At 39.6% G+C, this 23,278-nt stretch overlaps 1 protein-coding gene across 8 annotated transcripts in view; it reads right to left on the minus strand.

Annotated features, from left to right (window-relative positions):
• ctnnd2b (catenin (cadherin-associated protein), delta 2b) overlaps nt 1–23,278 on the minus strand; it is a 153,331-nt gene that overhangs the window by 36,717 nt on the left and 93,336 nt on the right. For 6 of the 8 annotated variants that reach the window (XM_027283518.1, XM_027283520.1, XM_027283519.1 and 3 more), the window contains 4 exons: nt 21,817–22,060; nt 19,020–19,076; nt 7,401–7,533; nt 5,433–5,646 (listed from right to left, as the gene is read on the minus strand). In XM_027283518.1, the coding sequence (XP_027139319.1) occupies nt 5,433–5,646; nt 7,401–7,533; nt 19,020–19,076; nt 21,817–22,060 (648 nt within the window). The remainder of the gene's footprint in view (nt 1–5,432; nt 5,647–7,400; nt 7,534–19,019; nt 19,077–21,816; nt 22,061–23,278) is intronic. The other 2 variants (XM_027283522.1, XM_027283523.1) reach the window with 1 other exon arrangement.

The following is a 23,278-nucleotide window of genomic DNA, read 5'->3' on the forward strand; positions in this document are numbered from 1 at the left end:
AAAAAAAGTTGAATACCTGTGTAAGTGGGAGCAGACGGGTCCAACCTGCGCAGAGTGACTGCTCTGTAGAGACAGCCCTGACCTAACAAGAGAGCCTCAGGCTAAAGGAGTCCAAGGAGCTGAGAGCGCTACACAACATGTGATGGATTTGTTCTGTGTGAAGAGCAACAGACTCAACTTCCCCTCTCTGTTTTCTGCCTTTTCTGACTGATACTAAATTAATTTGAGGACTGTCCTGCCTTTGTGTGCATACTAATGGAAATATTAGTAACATGATGGTGATATGATGAGATGAATCTCATCTTCATCACCAGATATCAAACTAGTGGGATACTTTGGATATTAGATAGTGCTCTGCCATCATTATCAGCCCATCCGTCCAATAGAGGTCTGCACACATATGTAGCTGGTCTGTGTTTTAACCTAAAGTATAGTCAGCTATACTAACCACTACTAAGATGTTCTCTATATGCAGTACATCGTTCACTAGGCGAGACTGGGACCAACCATAATGCATCATCTCTGTGTGCTGCTGTAGAAACAGACAACAATGGAACAAGTGTTTTGTTTTTATATCAAAAACACTGAATCCAGGGCTCTGCTGTCCAAAACACTTCATAACATTTTGGTTTGCTCTACACGCATCGTGACCCTTTATTTTTATATAATGTTGTTCGCTTTTATTTTTTTCCTGCACTGTTTAACTGTACGTTGTATCCTCGCTGTGAATCCTCGTGCTTCACCTTTGGGTTTCTAATCACTCCAGCTACCTCTGAATGGAAAAAATACTCATGAACGACGAGGCGTATTAATTTGTTCTCCATCATTCCTTTTCAGCCACTCTAGCTGTGTGGCTCTAGGGATGCTAACATCATTTGTCACTGTGCTCCAGACTGACATCTCTACAATTACTGAGGATGATGCCTTGTAACTATGGTGATCTCCTGACTTTCACTGTGGCACTGCCACTTGAAAAGCTTGGCTCTGTTATGTGACAACAGACCTGCTTGACCAATCACAGCTGACAGAAACATGGCTACATGTTAGGCTCGTTTTGAGTTCCTGCATTAGAAAAGGGCTTGCAGATACAAGTATGAACTGGAGGATACAAGCACATTTAGAATATACACAAACAAGCATACACACACACAATGTTGTACTGTATGCTGCATCTAATCTGCAGAGGTAGAGTTAATATCGGCTCTTTTAAACCCGCTTTATTCCCTGCACATAATCTTCTTCATCGTTTAACTGAAAAGCAGGAGAGAGACTTTAAAACAAGAGAGCAACAACCTTGTTTGTGACTTTGTAGCACGCCATGTGTGAGAGAGAGAGAGAGAGTGTGTGTGTGTGTTTGTTAACAAGCCTTCATGTGTACTTGTGTGTAGCTAAATCTGCAGCTAGCAAGGCAGGCAGCTTGACTTCCCACTGTGATCCTGATTTAAAATGTTCACCAGAGAGAGAGAGAGAGAGAGAGAGGCAGACGGTAGAGAAAGAGTGGAGGGGGGAAGGAGACAGAGAAAGGCAAAGAGGACAGGGGAAAGACGGGAAGAGAAGGGGAGACCAATTAAGAAAACCCAAGCACATAGGGATAAGAGAGCGAGAAAGAGAGGCTGAGAGACGGAGAGCGAGCGTTATTTCCTCTGGGTCTTTGAGAGAGACAGGAGAGCATGGTGCGTCTGCGTCCGGTCGGTCGTTCAGCTGATTAATTTGTGACAGGAGGGATTTCTGTGCTCCGTGCCTTGAATTGCTGCTCTAATTTATATGGTAATCTTCTTTAAGACTCTAGCGGCATACAAAAAAACTTTTATTTCTATCTCTACTAAACCCTTTTCTATAGTCATTACACATACATATACATAAATGCCCATAGCACATGTGGTTAACACTCCATGACCATGAACCATGAATGCTTAAAATGTTTGTCTGTCACCAGAATCATCTGTCAGCCTGATGTGATGTACTGCTGTAAATAATCAGGAGAGGGAAGAAAGTCTCAAGGGCAGCTTTAGTGGAGACAAGAGACAGTTCGGTTTCAGAGTTTGCACAGATTGAAGATAAGTTTGGATGTGACACTTTAGTAGGCTGACACTGCTTCGACATCATGTAGGATGGAAGGTAAGACTGCTTTCTCAAAGGCCGACTCTGTGAATTCTGTCAATTTACAGTGCACTTTCTTCTTTTTCTATCCATTCACTTTGTGTTTAATTACCTTGAATGATGGACCAGCTGACATTAAATGACACAATAATAGTATAATATAATATATAATAAAATTCTCACTTTCTACTTGGTTAAAGTCTGGTCAAGATTAGACATTAAAAAAACTTGATTATGGTAAGGTAACAGTTACAATGACAAATGTTAATAGCATGTCTCTAACGGGCCAAAAACTTAATGACTAGATAAGGAACAGGCTTCCGTGTGAGGAAGTGCCCCTGGAAGGCAAAATAAAAATCCGACATGACGATCTACACTGAACACTGCACACACTCAATTTCCCATGAATATTTTGATCATGAACAAAGTTTTGGCCACTTGCGACCCACATAAAGCACCTGCCGCAGTGTGCTAGAGCTTCACTTTGGCGATGTCTACATATATCTTGCAGCGGATCTCTCCCCTGAACAAAAGTTAGATAATTTTATGTACTTTTCATCTAGATGGGTCAATAATGCTGAAATGTGCGAGGTGAAGGACAAGATATTCTTTCATGTCTAATAACGCTAACCCAAAATCTCCTCTCTCGACTTTCCTTTTCAGATGCAGATTCAGATTTGCATTCATTCTGTAAGAAGCACAATAACCCGTTCAGAAACAAAGCGATTTGCAGTGCACTGGGCTCAGCGCACTCAGTTCAACCTGGTCAAACCAGACTTGTCTCCTCATCAGTTAGTGCATCAGATCAAACAACATGCAGCTACTTAGCATTTTGACTAAATAAACTTAGTCTGTGTTGGAAATCGCTCACTTGGCTGGCAGACCAAGTGGGTGTTCCTATAGCGATGTGATGTCATGTGAAAACTATGAATGGGACATAAATCTAGAGGTGTGAAATTATCCATTATGGTAGTAACAGATAGGCTATGATTAGAGTTGTATCACCTCCGAAATCCTGTGAGAACCTAAACTTTTGTATTCATATATCAAAATATCTATTCAATCTGTGTGCCTTGATCATTTATGTATGAAAAAGGCAAAGAAATGGAGGCTATATGCTTCATTTGTAGATACGTAATAGATGGAGAAATGAAAGGGTCTAGGCCTGCAGGACAGCAAACTTCACTAGACTGAGATTATCTCCAGTGGCTCTGCATACAGCAAACTGGATTATAATATCCCTCAGCAGACTACACGAATGACCCTTTACTCATTGTTTGGATATCCGCATTTCTTCAAGGTCACACAGATTGCTCAGTTGTCATAGAGATAAAGTGTAAATGTACTATAATTACATCTCCCTCATTTCAATGACTTTTTTGACTTCCTGTCCGTGCTTGCTGATCTGTCTTAATGAACTCCATCTGCTGAGAACTTCCCAGCAAAAAATAACTTTCAAGCTTCAATGTTTAAACAGCTTACACACCAACTGGCTCCAAATGGAACAGACTCACTGGCCCAACTTGGTCAGTCCTGATGCCAAATAATAATCAAAACTGTTTCTATAAACATACTGTTCCCACCTGCAGCCTACCTGAATTACTTTTGATCTTACGAGTACGGGCTGGCTTCATTTTCCTAAGATCACCTTGAATCACACCAATTAAAAGGTTCTAGAAAGCAGAAATAACTAAACTCTTGGACATGTCTAGTCTTGAAATATCATGCTCCTTAGAGGCGGTCTGCAGCAGAGATGTTTTCATTAGCGTGGGTACTCGTAAGAGAAATCAATTTTTCTAATTTGGCTCCAGGATTGGAATAAACCCCTGGAGGACTCTGGACGTAGATCGGTTTTAAAAAATCGAGTGGTATTCCCCTTTAACTCTGTCATCTCTCTGTACGTGGAAGTCTTTTTACCACTGTGTGAATGCCAATTAGACATGAAGTGTGACGATATCTACAACAAAAGCTGTGAGAAAAAACAGTGGTAGAGGCAGTGCTGGTAATCCTTTAATCCTTTTGGATGGTGAAGAGTTTACCACCCGGACCTCAGTGGGTCTGGAACCTCAGATGAATCAATCCTGAATACATTTTTTACAATGTGGATGATATTTGTGTTTGCTGACAGAGAACACAAACCTGCTGTGGATACAAGTGCAGAACGCAGAATATGCACAGAATCTCATTTTGACAAGTCAACAGAACCTGAGTGCTGGGAAGCAGGCAGGTGGTAAACAATTATCTCTGTTATGTGTGTGTGGGGGGGGGATTTTGATTGATGTGAATTTTCTGATTGCAGATAATAACAAAATGACCTTTATTGTATTTTTCTGGTGATATTCTTCATTAAATGTAAGATTTTATTGTGATATTCAATCTTTTTTCTTAACGTCCATCAAGTCAGTCATACAGAATCATCTGATGTCGTTTTTCAGTATAATTAACTTAATATCCTTGTTGGAAATACTGGTAGACCATACTGTAGTAGACCATAAGCCCCATGTACTAAAGCTCAGTCCTGCCTGCAGTGGCCCATGTTTGATTCCACTTTGCTGCATGTTTTCATGTCTCTCTTCAGCTGCACCTATTTAGTAAAGGTCAGAAAATAATCTGAATAGACTGAAATGGTCATGAGTTGATGACTCCATCTTTTTCAATTCTCTTTTTTCATTTTATTCATTCCCATTCAATTTTTAACACAGCTAGTCAAACTGTAACTGAAATAACTGTCTATTTTATAATGTTTATAAACGTCTATCTACTCTATAATCTACATCTTCCTCTGTACTTGTTATCAGATTATATACTTATTGTCTGAGAACTTCCTTGGAAATGATTAAGAAGTAATATAATAGATATTTCAACACACACTTCTAACTTCTGTTTTAAATCCCTTTAAACACTGCCTGGAATGAAATGTTGATGAAGGGAAAGTAATCAAATTTAAATATGCTGAGTCTGAAAATGTTGAAATCTGCCTCTCAGAAGGATTAAAAGTGTACACTGTGAAATCCCAGATGGTTTCTCACTTTATACATTTTGACTTGTTTGAAAATATATTTTTGCCAGGCTGCAATTTTAGTTTGAGAAGTAATTGGAACAAAAAAAAAAAAAAACCTGTCTACACCTGAAAGTTTAATCCAGTTATAGAAGCAGAATAACGCATTTTAACATCTGACTTTCTTTAAGGAAAGAGGTGTGCATGTAAACACACATGTACACAGACAAAAGAGTCATTTGTGGAAATATTTTCCAGGGAAATACTCATTGTCTGATATTTATCTCTGCTCCACATTCAGTACCATCAAATTATTATTATTATTTTTTTTTACCCGTGAGCAGCTCTCGGATCTCCACATCTGTGGTCTTCCGGAGCAGCCGGACCAGAGCTGGTATGCCCCCGCAGTTCTTGAGGGCGATCTTGTTGTCGTCGTTGGCTTTGCCGTACACCAGGTTCCTCAGGGCTCCACAGGCACTGCGGTGCACATCAGTCATCCGGTGGTCCAACAAGTCCACTAGTAGCTGGATGCCACCCTGGCGCCTGATCTGAGGACAGATGAAGGCATTAAGGGGACAGAATGGGGATATTCACAAGCTATTAAAGTGTTTACTTGCCTCACGATATGCACAGTGGTATCTATGCACACTATGCAACATCTAACATTAGGGCTTGTTTACCTCTAAAAATCATTTGTCCCACTTTTGTGTTATTGTGCAAACATTAATTTATATTTTTCAAAAAAACAGGTGCAGCAGTACTGTTAGACTGAGGAAACATTTATTGAAATGCCATCCATAACACTTTCTGTCCCATCAGCACTCGGTGTGTCTGCACCCCTCCCTGCTTCCCTCCGTCTAGACGAAGAGGAAATGTAGGGCAGACTGCTTACTTTCTATTAAAACAAAAGAGACATTTTAGTGGAGATTGCACAGAGACGAGGCAATTGTGCTTATACATACTGTGTATAAATAATGTGCTGTCTGTGCTCCAGATAAAAGAACTTTAGCATGGTTTACTGTACTTTAGAAGACCATATGTAGCTGGATTGTTTAGAAATACGATGTTAGATCCTCTACATCTACCTTTAACTGAATTTAAAAGACTCAAATCTTTTGGATTAATCAAAATATTCTTCATCTGTAAAAGATCCATGTATTTCAACTGCTTATTATGTCTGAAAAACATTAAAAACCCAAAGGGATAACGATATGAGACAAACAGGAACTCGCTTTGGAGATCATTTTTCAGGAATTTCTAAAAACTATCAATCGATTACGAAAACACAAACATAAAACACAAACTAACACACACAGATAACTAACACAAAGATCAAGCACACAATACCTTGTCTGTACAGTATATGTGGTGCTAACAGACTGAACGGGCCATACATATCCCTCAGCAAACACTTTGTCATTGCACCATTCAGGAATGTAACTCAAGGGCAAAAAACAATTTGGCCCATGGGTTGTAGTTTTGGCAACCCTGCTCTGAATACTACCATACTTCACTCTTCAACACAATTTCAATATCAATCATCTTCCTCTCTCGTCTCTCTCCCACACTCGACTTTTAATGCTTGTTGGCTGATTGCTGTTTGAAGAACTTTGTTTGCCCTAAAATCCATCGTCTCTGTGGGGATTAATGAAGTCCAATTGAGCTGAATTGAGTTGACATTGAAGAGACGGAGGGAAGCGTTTTTCCGAGATGCTGAGTGATGATGTCTGATGGATACAGGACAGACTGCAGGAACAGGGCTATATTCAGAGTTGGGTTAAGTGTGCATAATGAGAAGTTAATGTTGTAGAATATGGAGCTTTGGTGGAGCTGAGATGGCTGCACATGTGGGACGGAGCTTCCCCTCAATAAAGATCTGCATCAAATCGTTATCATCAACCATTTATGGTATCTAGCAGCAAGGTTGAATAAATGAATACCCCTCACCTCACCCTCCCCTTCCTAGTGTGTAGGAGGAACTATAGTGGCTGCAAAATGTCTGTTGCGTGACCATCAACAACATTTTCACACTCACCAACTTTTTTCTGTCCCCTGAAATCTTGTTTGTGGTAAAAAATCCCACATAAAAAAAAACAAACAGCACACCTCTCCACAAACAATGTGCAGTGGTAAATCAATCATTCTAGAGGACACAGTGGGCAAGTATGTTGTGTGTAAATCAGAAATCTAACTGAATAAGAGCCAAAGTGTGCATGTGTGTGTGTGTGTTTATAAGCAACAGGATGAGTAAGGCCCCCCTTCAAGCAGAGTTTTTGAATTCATTCTCTTCACAGATCAATACCTCAGATTTGATCTTGTTGTCTCCAAAGCAGAGGTGCTGGAGGTAGGCAGCAGCATTGGACTGGACTGATGGGAACTGATGCTGCAACATCTGGATCACCTCTGGCAGCTCTGGATCCCTCCAGCCAAACTCCCTACAGAGACACACACAGAAAAAAGACAGCATGTTTTGGTGTGTGCAGGGGTAGAGATGTGTGTGTGTGTAGCTGAGCCTGTTACTAGGCAGCTTTTCTCCCCTCTGTAACACTGATTTAAAATGCTCACCAGACAAAAGAGAGACAGAGATGAAGGCTGGAGATGAATCAACAGAACAAAAGAGTTAGACACGCATGAATGTACAACTATGCTCTGTTTAAATCATGAACTAATTTAAGGCTTAGTGAAATTGAACTGTGGCACCACTCCACTGAAAAATTAGCTGCTATAGTTAGCCAGTCACCAGCCAATAGCTGGTTTAGCGACCAAATGTACCTCAGCAACACACAGAAACATTTTGAGAAACGAGGAGTTAGCGAGACCAGCGGCCACAGTCAAATGTATTCCTGGGCCCAGAGCTGACGATATTGAATCAGCTGGCTAAGGATAAATGTAAATACAGTAAGATTGTTATTCACGTTGGCAGTAATGACTCCAGGTTTCGCCAGCTGGAGGTCACTAAATGAATGTTGAGTCGGTGTGATAATCAACCACTGGCAGTCGAGGTGGTGTCCAGCAAACGATGTGGGTTTTGTAGATAATTGAGTTTCTGCTCTGATTATGAGAGACGGCATTCATTCTTCTGTGGATGGAGCAGCTCTCATTTCTAGAAACCTGACCGAGTTTATTTGTAGATCTAACCAGACCAGGAGGCAGAGCTGCAGTCTTACACCATCTAAATTATTTAAAGAAAAAGTAAACAGGAGGAGTTATACATAGCGATGGCACAAAATAAGAGAAGTAAATGTGGACTTTTGAACATCAGATCTGTCTTCTTCTTGAATTAATATCAGATTATTAATTTGACTTATTGTGTATTACTCAGCCATGGCTGTGTGATGAAATTCACTCCCCCTAGTAATTTTAATACTCACATTCCTCAAGGCACCGGCCGAGGAGGTGGAGTTGCTACTAATGGTGGAGTCCTACTAATAAATCCTAAACCTAAACTAGATCATAACTCATTTGAAAGTCTTGTTCTTAGTCTTTCAACCTGAAAAACACTACAGCCTATATTTGTTAGAGTGCACCATGCTTCTTGTCCATATCCAGATAAATCAGGTTTAGTCTTTCGTACAGATGAAGTCATTATTGTAGGTGATTTTAATATTCATGTGGATATTGGTTAGCACTTCTTATTGGATATGATTAATCTGTCTTTATTATCAGGATATGTACCACAGTCTATAAAGCAGCTGTAATTAAACATCTTCTCAAAAAGTCTGCTCTGGATTCCAGATGTTTTAGCCAATTTCAGACCGATATCTAACCTTTCCTTTCTCTCTAAGACAGCGGTCCCCAACCACCGGGTCGCGACCCGGTACCGGTCCGCGAGACATTCCGAACCGGGTCGTGACATTGGGGGGAAATTTAAAAAAAAAATCAAAAAAAAAAATTTTTCAAAAAAAAAAAAAAAAAAGGAAAGAGAGAGAGAGAGAGAGAGAGAGAGATGTACATAAAAAATGGGTTAATTTTTCATGTTAGATAAGCCTATGCGTGGACGCTGCATATTGCATTCGGTGGCCGAAAGCACGTTTTAGTTTTTTCAATGATGACTGTCCCCGCCCTCAACACCTAGGCCAGTGGTCCCCAACCCCCGGGCCGCGGACCGGTACCGGTCCGTGGATCAATCAGTACCGGGCCGCACAAGAAGTAATTAGTTATTTCTGTTTTATTTAATACGGTCATTTCGAAATAAAAAAAACGTTTCAAAATAAAAGACCGCTCGACTTAGACTGGGACTATAATAGAGGGGGACTTACTACTCTATCTACAGTTGGTAGGAGAATAAGAAAATATTAAGTATTAAGTAATATTTTCTTGACAGAATGACAGACTGAATGACAGATCTATGTACAGATTTACAGATTCATCCCATCTACATATTTACAAATCTCAAGACACTGAATACAGTCTAAATAGAGATCTGGAGATTCCTGTACACACCCACAAATCTCTCTCACACATACAGATAATTGAGATACAGTCACACAACTCTCCGCTCACATTTGTAAACAGTACTCCTTTAATAATGCCCCACAGAGAGACATTAACTAACACAATGTTGATTTTAGAAGAACAAACCAGGTGAAGCAGTAATGAACACACCTGGTTGATGCCAATGACACGCTGGTTTACGTTGGCAACATTGTTTTCACCTGCTGAATCTAAAATGCGTGTGTTGTGTTTTTTAACTTTATAAAACATACTGCTGTTCCTGATACAGCAAGAGAAACAGGTAGAGGCATGGCATTACAAGCCGGTGTGTGCAGTATGTGATGGTGTGTAGGTGTGGATGGAGGTGTAAGTGTGTGTGTGTTTGTATGTGAGAAAAAGGAGAAGGAGAAGCAAGGTGAGCACATTAAATTAGTTTGTGAGTAACACGCAACTAAAATAAGGTAGAGAATTAAAATGGTGACATTATAAATAACCTAGTGAAAATATGGTAATGTATTCAAATAAAATATAAAACCTACCCCAGTTACACTGTCCTCTGCTCCTCAATATGTGTTATCTGTACCAGCACTGTGTGCAGGTTAATTTATAAAACTTTATTATCGACATCGGTATAAGAAAGGTTACAGCATATTAATGTCCATAGTTTAGGATTGAGATGCTCAGCTGTTACATATGGATGTAATGTCATTTTTTATTCTTTAACACTTACATACTTGTGGCCATGTAGTGTAACTATAGCAACCATCTTTGTGTCAAACTCTGTTAGGCTCTTCTGACATCTAGCTCAACTTTTGAGTTGTGAGGTAAAATTGTAAAACTAATGTGGTCTTTGAATTAGGGCTGAGCGATATGATCGAAATCTTAATTAATAAATATGGTTTTATGTTTTTTATTATTTAATTCCTGATGTTTTATTATGTCTATATCTCATGATGAAAATGCAATATTTTACATATCTTTTTTATTGTGTTGTATCTAATTTATTATTGTGTCATGGCGTACATCTGTGCTGTTTCATTGGCTACCAGAATTGAACCTGATTGCCGCTTTGTATAGCACTATTGCCTTATGTTAAATAGTTTATACTGTATAAATAATGGCGACATGGAAGGACTTATTTCTTATTACACTTTACACTGTACACTTTACACAAGCAGTCTCAGAGTCCTTCTCCTGTTGTGTGTCATGGTCACTCTCCTCCATGTGTGTTTGCTTACACAAATTTCCTGTCTGCGACCCAGCAAAAATACATAAAGTTACATAATCTATATATGTAAAAGTGCCATAGGATAACCAAGCTTAGAGCAGCAATACCTAATGCCAACCACACACACAAAAGCATAACCCAGCACACTAAGATAGTAGTCAAACACACACACTTGCATACACAAAAAAGCCAGGATTAGAAAGCTTTTGTCTGTTTCATAATGTACAAATGGGATGAAACCAGTGTTTGTAAAAATGGGGTAAGTGATGAAAGAAGGAAAAGAGAATTATTTCAATCATTTTTTCTCTCTCCCACCAAACATTTCTAAACAAAAACACACGCACAGTCACAGCATTAACACACATAATGTTTGTTTTAGGCACACACACGCAGCACTTCAATAAATATGATCAGAGACGACATAACCTTGTTTAGGTCACCTTGCGGGTTAATTGGCTGATAAGACATCTAGCGTTATGGCTGAACGAGCTGTCAGATGTGTGTTTGTGTGTGTGTGTGTTTTTATTTATTTATTTTTTATATTGTAATTAGAAAGCGGGATAGCAGCAATAACACCGCCTGTAGACACAGAGCTTCTTTAATAACAAGCAAACCAGATGGCTTCACTTATCAGACTGATTCAGTATGTAATCATTTGGTCAAGTGAAAGAGTTAAACTGATACACTCAACTTTATTAACTATAAAAAGGCGAAGGGAGTTAGTGTAATAACATACATGAAGCATTATATCATCTCATTAAATACCATTTGAAATATAAACATTTACTGATGACGGTGTAAACAGTCAGAGTTTCATTTCTGGTGCCTCAGAGTGTCTCATTACAGAGTTTTTCATTACATACGTGTTTTTCAGCGACAATATATGGGTATAAAAGCTTTCAAACAAGCAGTAACAATATGTGAAGTATTACCAGCAGAATAAATCTGATACGCTAGATTTATTCTGGACAGATTCATGAACATAAAGTAAATCTGTGGTTGGAAACTCAGCAGTAACTGAGCCCTGAGGTGAGGACTACGCCACTGTCCTTGAGTCTCGTGTATGGAAGCAATGACAATAGAATAGTCTCTTTAGAAAAAGCTGTTAACGTTGATGAATTGTAAGGCTTGCCATGACACCGTGAAGTGAAGGAATGACTAGATTCAGAGAGAGATTATTTCCCATTATGCACCTGGAGGAAAGGTACGAGAAGTTGATCACAGCTCCACCACATTTCTCCTCCTTTTCTACAGTCCAAGAGAACCGAGACTTCATGTTCTTGATCGGATGTCGCTATCTGCACGAGCCGAGACTAAAAATGTTTGGTAATATTAAATATGTTTGATTTTATCGGAATGCCAAGATGAGAGAAGGACTGACTTCAGACAGCTCGCACTAAAACCTAAAAACAGAATTTCATACTGAAATTAGAAATTTGTCTGCAACAGTGAAATCATTTGAAAGTCGTCTGGTGTAAGGTCAGGATAAGGGTGAACAATGAGGGTTATACTCACCCACCATGCCATGGTGCAGTAGAAATGTGTCTGGATTCTGAGAAATCAGGTTAGTCCACTCAACTCCTAATACTACTACTTTGTAGTTATTTCAGTTTTAGCCACAAGGAGCCACATTCAACAGCTGACAGAAGCCTTCGTATGACATGTCCATCACCTGTTCAAACTCAAAAGCACAACGACTGAACTGGTGAAAGGAGGTTGCAAAAGTGTTTTCAGGTCCATTACTCATCAAAACGGCACACTAGTGGCCAAACAGTAAACACTACTTGAAGGCCAAAGCAGTACTTTTGGCAGCACTCGACAATAATGATTATAAAAACACACTATTCTCACTACAAAAAGTCTGTCTCATGTGTGTGTGAGACAAAACACATATAGACACACAAGTGGTACTTTATGTATTTAACAGGAAGGACACTTGAATGAATGAAGGGACACAGTCTATTTGTTGTCAGCCTGCAGGCACAGAGTCCATGACACACCCACACACAGACACAAACAACCTACAAGTGTGCTTCAGAACAGCAGAACAAGACAAAAAACCTCCATGCACACATATTTAGAGATGACAGGGGCCATGAACAAGTGACAAACAAACACAAACATACTAAAAGAAAAGAACACACACACACACACACACACACACACACACACACACACACACACACACATCAGAGCCAGAGCCAGGAATAGTTGTGGCCCTGGAGAGAAAAGTGGCACATCACAGTGGATCAAAGTCAACTCAAGGCCTCAGGCTGTTAAACTCCGGAGGCACACGCACACATAAACATACACACACACGGGAAACTAATGTACATATTCAACACAGCTTAGATGCACAACTGCACATGCACACAAAATACTGGACAACATGCTGAGATAAACTGAACATTGAGGTGCATGTTGTACAACATGTTGCTGTTCAGGGTAAAATCTCTTAAACAAAATTTAAATCTTCAAGTGGACCAATCCTCGTGATGAATTGACCTCCTATTGCAGTGAATAAAAACTGTCTTCTGTCTTCTCTCCTTAGTGTGTTCTGCCCCAGAAAGCTGTACTATAATGGTTCATTCATTCACTAACTCTAGCCTGGAGCTGTACTACTTTTCACTCAGTGTCTCTCCTCTCTCTCTTTGGCTGTGTGTCTGTTCCTCTCGTTCCACAGTGGAGGGAACACAGGAGAATACAATGCTCCCAGTCCCAAACACTGTGCAACAACATCGCGGCAGGATGTGCAAATACTACGGAGCCATCTGTGAACTTGAGGCAAAAGTGTTCACTTGGGGAGTGTTTGAAGTGTTAAGAAAAGAATATGCAACTAATTTGGAGAGCCCTGCTGTTCTGGAAAACATTACTGGTGTACTATATGTGTAAGTGCATTCCACGGTCCTCGAGCGGATAGTTAAAAAAGGTTTTATAGATGTTAATAACCAGCTTGCTATCTTTGGCAGCAAATAACATGATAATAATGATAGTATGAATAAAATAAAGTTACAGATAAATAAAATAAAACACTTGAGGAATCTTGCTGATCTAAATATCACTATATAAATAAGCCATTGTCCTGCTGGGAGCTCCAATCTTATTTTTCTAAGATGATTTTTTTGGTCTTTTCAAGCTTTATTGGTCAGAGACAGCTGAGGAGTGACAGGAATGTGGGGAGAGAGATGGGGAACGACATGTGGAAAGAAGCCACCGGTCGGATTCGAACCCTGGACTTCCGCAGCAAGGACTGAGCCTTCGCACCTGGGGGAGCTACTCTACCAACTGAGCTAAACACCGCCCCGAATAGCTCTAATCTTAACAAGTCAAGGGGAAATTAAGAGGACAAACACTGTCAAGAAGTGTTATCAAATCAAATTAAATCAAATCAAATTTGTATAGCCCAAAGTCACAAAGTACATTTGCTTCGGAGGGCTTTACACTCTGTCTTAGACCCTTGGTTCGAGTGAGGAAAAACTTGCCCACAAAAAACCCTTTTAACCATATTTAAGTTTGAACAAACTGGCAGTCGTTGCAGCTGGGTCTTCTCAAGCTTGCCAATGTGCCTCTCAGTATTTTAACTGTGACTGTTAATAATGGAAGTAACTTGTTTTTGGCTGAGGTTCTTGTGTTCACTACATGAGGACTGTGGCAGGTATAGTAGATTTGCTGCTGCACACATATATATGTGATATAGATATTTGGTTTTGAAGCACTAGGTTTAGGTGCTGTTTTCTTGTTTTTGGTTATACATAAATGTTATACAGTTTTTTTTCTTCTTTTTTGTTTGGTTTAGGTAGTTAACAGAGTACTCTTTTAATCATCATGGTCTTGGGTAAGAACTAAACTGTGAGATGGAGATTTCCTGACAAATGTGAGATTAATTGTCCAGGTGTGTGTGTGTTGTCATGTCACCCGCAGCCAAAGCGTTTACACCACAATATGAGATTCAGGCAAACCAACAATTAAACCCGCTAAATAAATAAATATCTATGGATTATGTATTCAGAAATCAGGGCGAGACACTGTAATGAGAGGAGCTTCAGGCAGATGATGCTCACCGCTACACTGCCTTGAAAGGATTTCCTGTGAGTCAGGGGTTTTTAGGGAACAGAGCCAAAGCAGAGAGCAAACAATGCAAATTGCGACGAGTATAATTGTTGCCACCACTGTCATTTATTGGGGAGGCAGACAGGTAGAGAAAAACCTGCAGAATAACAATGTGAAGAAGATTCTGACTCACTGCATTCCATTTTCAGCAAGACATCTGACAACTTCAGGTGTTTGATTAACAACAAAACATTACAGTGTATTTATAGCAAACTACAATAGAATGGAACAGAATAATAGATGTCTCAGTGCTATTGGTTAGCATCAACAAACTAACTAATCTGTTTATGTGTATCTGTGTTGTGGAACAAACCAGACCACCGGGGATCTGTGTACAATATGTTCAGTTGATGGATATGGTAATTAGCATAGTATCTGATTAATGATGGACAACACTGGTTAAACTCATCAGTCCGTGTTATTATCGCTCCCTGATCAGCTCTCCTTTGTCTCACTACAGACCCACACGTGTAATTTCCTCTGCAGGTATTTTCTACATTGTGTATGGACTGCTGTAATATGCTCATCTGTATGTGGTAGTATGTCACCTAATTAAACTGTTTTAATCGTCTAATTAAATTGTAGATAATATAAAGGCAACACTGGATTTTTCCTCAAATACGTCTTGCACTTTTCCCCCCAAAAAAGTTATTACAAATACTGGCCCATTTAGGCACCCATAATAATATTTTTCTTTTTCCTGTCTTTTTAATTCTTTTTTTTTTTAAATGGATAATAAACATTCAGTATGCAAACAGTCCAACTTTAGTTTAACCTGCATCCAGTCCAGAGCTGATCTCAAGAGAGCTTACAACTATTACATGAGCTACAGTTTGATAAATTATCTCGAGGGAGAAGTATTGATTATTGCTTGCTTGTACTGAGGTTTTTCTAATTTATCCTGATGTCAAAATGCAATGTATACAGCACATTGGATTTTCAGAACAACCTCCTCTTTTATTACTTTTCTAGACTTTTTATGGGACACACTGCCTCGAGGTAACTGAATTTTACAAAGGTTCTGCAAAGTAATCCAGGTCTAGCACTTCTGTTTTGACTCTTTACTTTTGCTCTGTAAATAGTTTAGACTTTTCTTTACAGGAAACGTGATGGACAAGCAGCAGAGAAATATTGTTTTACATTTATAAATTGGCAGCCAGGGTTAGACATGTCACTGCTGCAGTGTGTTATCAAATAGAAATGTGAGAGAAGTGTATGACAATACACATTTCAGGGTCACATTTTCATGCGCATAGATATACAACTAAACTACAAACCCAATAAACACATAAAACATATTTTGAATGAGAGTGTGTGTGTGTGTGTGTGTGTGTGTGTGTGTGTGTGTGTGTGTGTGTGTGTGTGTGTGTGTGAGACCCAGATAATGTGTGTTTGTGTGTGTGTGTTTGAAGGTGTGATGGCATGGCTGACTGACTGGTCCACTAAACTGGAAGAGATGAACGAAAGGTCAGGAGATGTCAGGCAGAGCTGAGAAACACACACACAAAACACACCCCCCATCTCAACCCTGTGACTGAATATGGATCAGAGACTCTCACTGTGCTCATGAGCATGAACAGACCGGCTGGCGAATAGAGAGACACACGCACACACACCCACAGACACACACACACACACACACACACACACACACACAAAACAATTGTAAGAACGAATGATACAAATTGTCAATATTTGTGTGTTTAAACTATGGAATACAGTAAGTAATATGTGTATAATATGATCATGTCCACCAAATATAGATCAAGATCTGAAAATATGACGTACAATTTGGAAAGGGTAATTACTTTACTGTTCCCAAGAGAGGCACTAGCTGGTCTGGAGTCAGGGCTAGTATCTATAGACGCCTTTTTGAACTACATGACAGTGGTGCACAGATTACTGCTGACCCTGACTCTGTAAGATCTCTGCTTGAGAAGTTTTTACTTTAGTGGAGAAACTACAGGTGAAGAAGCTGAGCAAAGATCAACCCAACCTCATGATCAGACAGCAGGACAGGAAAAAACAGGAAGGCTTCTCTCGCACCAGAAAGGCGCGTTTGTGCTACGCTACACTGACACAGGAGTAGTTTTGTGTCCATTACCATCCACAATGCAGCCGCAGACACAAACACTACAGCACTTCTGGATTGGCTGACATGGTAAATGAAGAGTGAAAACTCCTCACAGCTGCTTTAATGAATAACCAGGTATCGAGCAGATGTACTCAAACATTGACTGGCTTGTTTGACTATGTTCCACCTCAGTGAAGTGTTTTTATGGATCAAATAATCTCTCAAGCTCAATTCACATTAATAAGGTTGTTTATGTTTATTTTTCTGGGTATTACCTTCTGTTAACTGTCTTGTATTGGTTATCAGAGTATAACTCAATTTAATTAATTTAAGTCAAATAAAAATGTATTCCTATGCAGGTAATGTTTATATTCAAGATACACTGTCCTAACATGTTTTCCAGCATCCAGTGTTATGTTTTTTTTCTGCAGTATTAATGTTACATGTTCATGAATGTGTTGTACAGCTTCTGCAGTTTACCATCTTTGCACCTCAGAGCACTTGATTCCCGTGCTTTTGTTTCTACTACTCTTACATCAACACACACTGACCAGCTACAGGTGGAGAACTTGCATGCATGCCTGGAGAAGGCAGCACATATTTATGCATATAAAATGATGCTGCTGCATTCAAACTTGTGATTTTCCGTCCCTGGGACAGTGGGACACTTTTAAGTTAGTGCCTTGGAAGAGAGATAGAAAGTTCCAGCATCGCAGTCACAGCATAGTTCATCCACACTGTGAACGACTAGTTTCAGCCTGTATTGTTAGCTAATCGTTGTTTCTGCGAACATTATTAGCTAACATGGTCTTGGATGGAAATCAGTAGCACTCCCGCTAAAATTTGACAAGAAGCTGTAACAAAACACCTGGAAGTACAAACACATACAGTCCAATAACCCCTGCTTAGACTAACATACCATTATCAAGCCCCATAAATATGGCTGTAATTATTTTAAAGTTAAAATTATTTTCATTTGGCAGTGTTTATTGGCTATTGGCAAGATTGTTGTCGTTTGTCTAACTTCTTCTTCTTCCAGATGTTAATTTAAACGTTCCATGTGTAACATTCAGCAGGATCTGTTGGCAAAATGTGTGATGTAAATGTAAATGTATATTTTCATTAGTGTATAACCACCTGAAAATAAGAAACGTTTTTACCTTAGAATGAGTGAATTCAATAAACACGGAGTACATTTTGTTGAACTGTCATGTTTCTAGAGTAGCCCAGAACAGACACAATTTTTGTGACTGCTGTAGTTTCTCCTACATGCTTGGACGGAGAGGGTGAGGTGAGGGGAGGCTGAGGTGAGGAGGCTGCAGTCTGCAGCCTCACCGCTAGATGCCACTAAATTCTACACACTGGACCTTTAAAGCAAAAGTTCAGCACTTTGAAAAATGTGCTTATTTACTTTCTGGCAGAGATGAGAAGATCAATACCACAAAATCAAAATCAGATGCCAAAATGAACACTGGGCAAGCCACATGAAGGAACCACCACAAAGCACGTTCAGAAATCACCAGGATAGACAGACAGACGATGGAGATGAATGAATGACCAAATAAATCAACAGATAGATAAATTGATGGAGGGATGAAGAGATGGAAAGCCAAAAGGAGAGAATGAGCTGTAGTTACACTATAAAAACATTGGTAAGGCATATTGCCAGTGACAAAAGTAAGTGGTAATTAGTTACTTACTAAATTTGTAATCTATTTCTAAGTGATTTAATTTTGCAATTGGTAAAGATTACAGTTTCTTTCTTGGTGTTTTCAGGTCTCAGAAGATGCCGTTCTGATGTTGTGTGATGTGATTAAATTCAAAGCACCTTTGAAAACTCTCGCTCTGATCTCGTCTCCAATTTAGAATCTATACAACGTTAAAATAAAAGTGATTCCTGTTTAATAAAGCACTAAATGAGTGACAATGAAAATGTGAATGTCATGCTGCCATTAACATTAACATATGCTTCTGATACTGGTGTTGTATAGAGAAGATGGAGAGATTCAGTGAATGAGACAAAGGTAAGATAGATGGACAGAATGAATATATGTATAAATAAATAGTTGGATTACTTTGTCATTCTTTGCTCGGCTTGATTTTGATTCCACACAAGGAATTCGGGGTCGTACCTATCGAGGGGGGACAGGCAGAGAGAAACAAGAGAGATATTTGTCGGCTGTCTGGCAACAAACTAGTCAATACCCGTCATAATAGTGATGATTAGTAAATAGAAATCAATATGTAGCCACTAGACTCATCTTTCTCTCTCAACATTTGGTTATCAGGCAATGGTGGAGGAGGTGGGCAGAGTGAAGGACATGCACTTGACGTGGGTGGTGAGGAGATGGTGGATATGTTGGGTAAAGAGAGGGTCTGGGTGCAAATTCACACACCAAACTAAATGTTTAAGTGATGGCTGCTGCATAGTGGAGCATTTTAAAGCATCCGGGTGTAAATTGTAGAGCCAATTATCAGAATACTTTAAGACTCATTGTAGGTCTCAAACAAGCAGGATTTACTTTACGTCCTTATTAAACATGTTATTCTCTCATCCGTGTCATTGTTTTTTTAGGTTTTCATGAGGTTGGCCTATTAGTCAACTGAGCTGTTGAATGGGAACATAGATGACAAAGTCCTTCATGCTAATTTATTTGAATGTTTTGTGTGATTTATCTCAGAGAAGCAGGACTTGTACTAGAGAAACATTGGTACATAAATGACAAGGTAAGGTGCTCAGCCTGTTAGGTTAATAATATTATTTAATATAGTTAAATACTATACAAAATATCTTCAATGTATATGTATATATGTATATGTTTAACAGCTACTTTTTCCTGCATTAACCCAGGTGCTGAACAAATGGCTGATCATTTGATGTTGTTTTAGTAAAATTCTGAAGCTACAGTTCATCTTACAAACTATCTAAAAAAATCTTCAATAATAATTCATTTTTTTGTCTAAGTAAGGTATGTGTGATCTAATGTAAATGATTGTGGTTTTGTAGCTACATTTATAGTTACCAGCTGGCTAATATCTGAATAACTGTATATGTTGGTTCAAAGGAAAAGCTGGTGATAGAGCCTATATTTTTCGTGTTGTCAACAAATCCCATAAAAAGACCAAAACCAAGAATGGATTGATCCTATTAAAAAGTATTTCCTCTATCTTTCCTCTCTGGCCAAAGACTGATTTATCTTATTCCTCTGCCATACATCTCTTTTTCTCTAGAAAACAAAAAATCAAACAAAGTGCCTCACAGTTACACTGGGTGACATATTCTTCCACTGTAGTTTACCTCATCCCCACATACACCACCCTTGTGTGGTAAATACCCATTAGAGCACCAAAGCAGATTAAGCAGAAAATAGTCCCCAACGCATACACTATGTCCTCTATGTGAGTAAGTTTGTTAGAAGTACAATGTCCAGCTGTTTTAATATATCAAACTATTCTCAGACCTATTTTTACAAGTTTCTATGGATGTAAACAATGAGCTTGGGAAGTGTTGTGAGACAGATGAACACATTGTTGGTTTTGGTCTCTTTATGTGAATTATTGAATGAGTATATTATATTTTAGTCTTTGGACTAACAACTGCAGCTGCAGGATCAGAATGTTTGTGTTTAGTTCTGATATTGGGTGACCCTCCCTTTAACGCAATATGGACAGCAAGCTGGTGAAATAGCACTGTCTCATTCGGACAGTGCAAGCACTGACTGTTGACTGTGCATGTTGTGGAGGTAAAAGCAAAATGCCATGCATCAAAAGTCAGTCCTTTACATGTAGCAGTGCAGATGTGTGGATGCTGGAAGCTACATAACAATGATGCCAGAGCTAAAGATCGAACAAACAGACAATGTGAGTGCGATGTGCAAAGAGAAATAAACACTTGGACAATGGGATTGAGGAAAGAGCGATGGCAACAACAACAATAACTGGAGTCACCTATCCTAACGACACAGAGATGCACTTTTCTGTTTCCAAATGTTACCATATAATAAGCAATTCAGCACAGAGTGACTTCCTCATTAAAAAATATTAAATTTGAGCAGAAATATACATATATCGTGCTCACACCTGAGCTGAAATGTCCCAAAGGAGGAGACACTTCAACTTTAATTAGGCTGCATCTGTCTGACAGTTTGCCTGTGCAGTCAAAGGAAAAAACAATACACAATTGAAATATTTCAACCTTGATTGTAACTAGGACAAAGAAATGATAAAAGCAGCTATTACCCTCTCTCTCCCTCTCCCTCTCCCTCTCTCACTCTTTTCTTATTTGTCTGTCACTCTCTCTCTCCCTCATTCACACGCCCACATTCGTACACAGAGCTCTCTTGGCCTAAAAGCAGACTTCGTGCACTTTCCAGATTAACTGTGTCACTACCTACTGCACAGAATGTAGCTGATTGCCACTGACAGAGAGGCACTCCACTCCTAACAGCGACAGCAAACTTTTAAATTGGACCTAGAGGTGTGCACAGGCATTCATACAGCAGTGTGAACAAGGCCCCAACAACAGGCAAACTAGAGAGATAGTGAAAGATGTGGTGTGATGTGTGCCTCATACTAAAGCCCAGATTCAGCCAGCCTGTTACTGCACTGGACCATCAGTTCCTGACGGCCAATTATCCGTTGAGGTGTCATGGTGTTACACTTTGTTACTTTGACACTCTTTTGTGGATAGCAATTAAACTCCTTTTTCACTGTTAATGTCTCCAGGTTATTCGTATTGTTCGTATTGACTTTCTTGCATAAATTATGTTTACAATTTGGTGAATCTGGCCCTCAGTAAGTTCAGTGAAAGGGGAGCAGTACAAAGGGCTTCATCAACAAGCCAGAGCTGATTCCAAATCTTTTTTTTCTCACCTTGGGTCCTTCTGGATACTGTCCACTGATGGAGACCGGCCCAGGGAAGCCTCAGGGGGAAGAGCGGGGCCCGACTTGCTGTAAGGCGACTCGGTGGATGGGCAGAACTGCAGAGTGCGGTATGGGTTGGCGTAGTCAGCCACCCCACCTCCTGTGGCGAAGCTACCTCTTTGAAAGGTGGCTGTGGCGCTCTGGCTTCCCGTTCGCTGCAAGGGGATTGGGTCGACACCGGGGGAAGGCGGGGCTAAAGCAGGAAGAGGAGCGTAGGGACAGAGCAGATAGTTGAGGACCTCTTGGTACAACTGATTCATTACTGGGTTTGATATATACCCGAGGAGAGGCAGGGAGTTGGTGAATATGAAATTACAATCAAACACGAGTGCCAACACAAGGGTGCATGTACACACACACACACACACACACACACACACAAAGAAAAAAGCAACAATACCGGCACCAATGGAACGAAACAGCATAAAGGAAAGAGCAGAAAGGAAGAAAAAAAAGAAGTGAAATAAAACATAACATAAATGAATAAACTGCAGTGACAATTTACAACTCAACAGTATGGGGATGGTAACCACAATCACAAAAAAAATAAAGTCACATAAAACTTTGAGGCACTTGTAAAAACTCATTGAATAGAAGAAGAGGGCCTGAGTGCAAGAACCTTAGTTGCTTTTTTGTCAAGAAGATTTAACGCTGTCATAACTGTCTATCAAAAATATGAAGCTACAGCCAGCAGACAGTTAGCTTATCTTAGCACAAACATGGGAAAACAACTTGTCCAGCTCTGTACTGGAGTCTCTGTGGTCACCTGGAAACCTCACAGTGACAAAAAGAATCCAGGAAGCAATACATGACCAAACAATATCTATCAATACAGAATGATAAAAAAACATATAGACAGCGTTTCTGTCCATAAAAAGCCTGTGAAGTACTTGTGAAGAATCAGTGTGCTAGAATGTGGTTGCATACAGTAGGCCAACTAAGTTAACTGAGTTACCCAGTAAAGAATGCTTTTTTACACTATCTTCTGCATCAATGGCATTGTTGTACATGGTCAATGTCATAATCTCTACATGGCTATACGTCTATGAACATGTCAAACAGTGGTCTATAGAACATGTACAATGGTTCCATGGTATAACTGTTAGCACTTTGGACTTTGAATCCAGTGATCTGAGTTCAAATCTCGGTGGACCCTGAATTTAAGGGAGGATGCCCTCTTTGTCAAGAAGATTTAATGCTGTCATAACTGTCTATCAAAAATATGAAGCTGCAGACAGTTAGCTTATCTTAGCACAAACATGGCACTGCTGCGCCACCTTTAGCTTTCCCAGCTTTTGTGTCTGTATGTGTAAATGGCCCGTGAAGCAACATTTTTAGCCAGTAAAGATTGTTCTCACACTATCTACTGTGTCACAGTAATTGTTGTATATTGTCTGCATGAGCATCCCTG

This window comes from Larimichthys crocea, chromosome X (assembly GCF_000972845.2).
Source record: "Larimichthys crocea isolate SSNF chromosome X, L_crocea_2.0, whole genome shotgun sequence".
Taxonomy (NCBI): Eukaryota; Metazoa; Chordata; class Actinopteri; family Sciaenidae; genus Larimichthys; species Larimichthys crocea.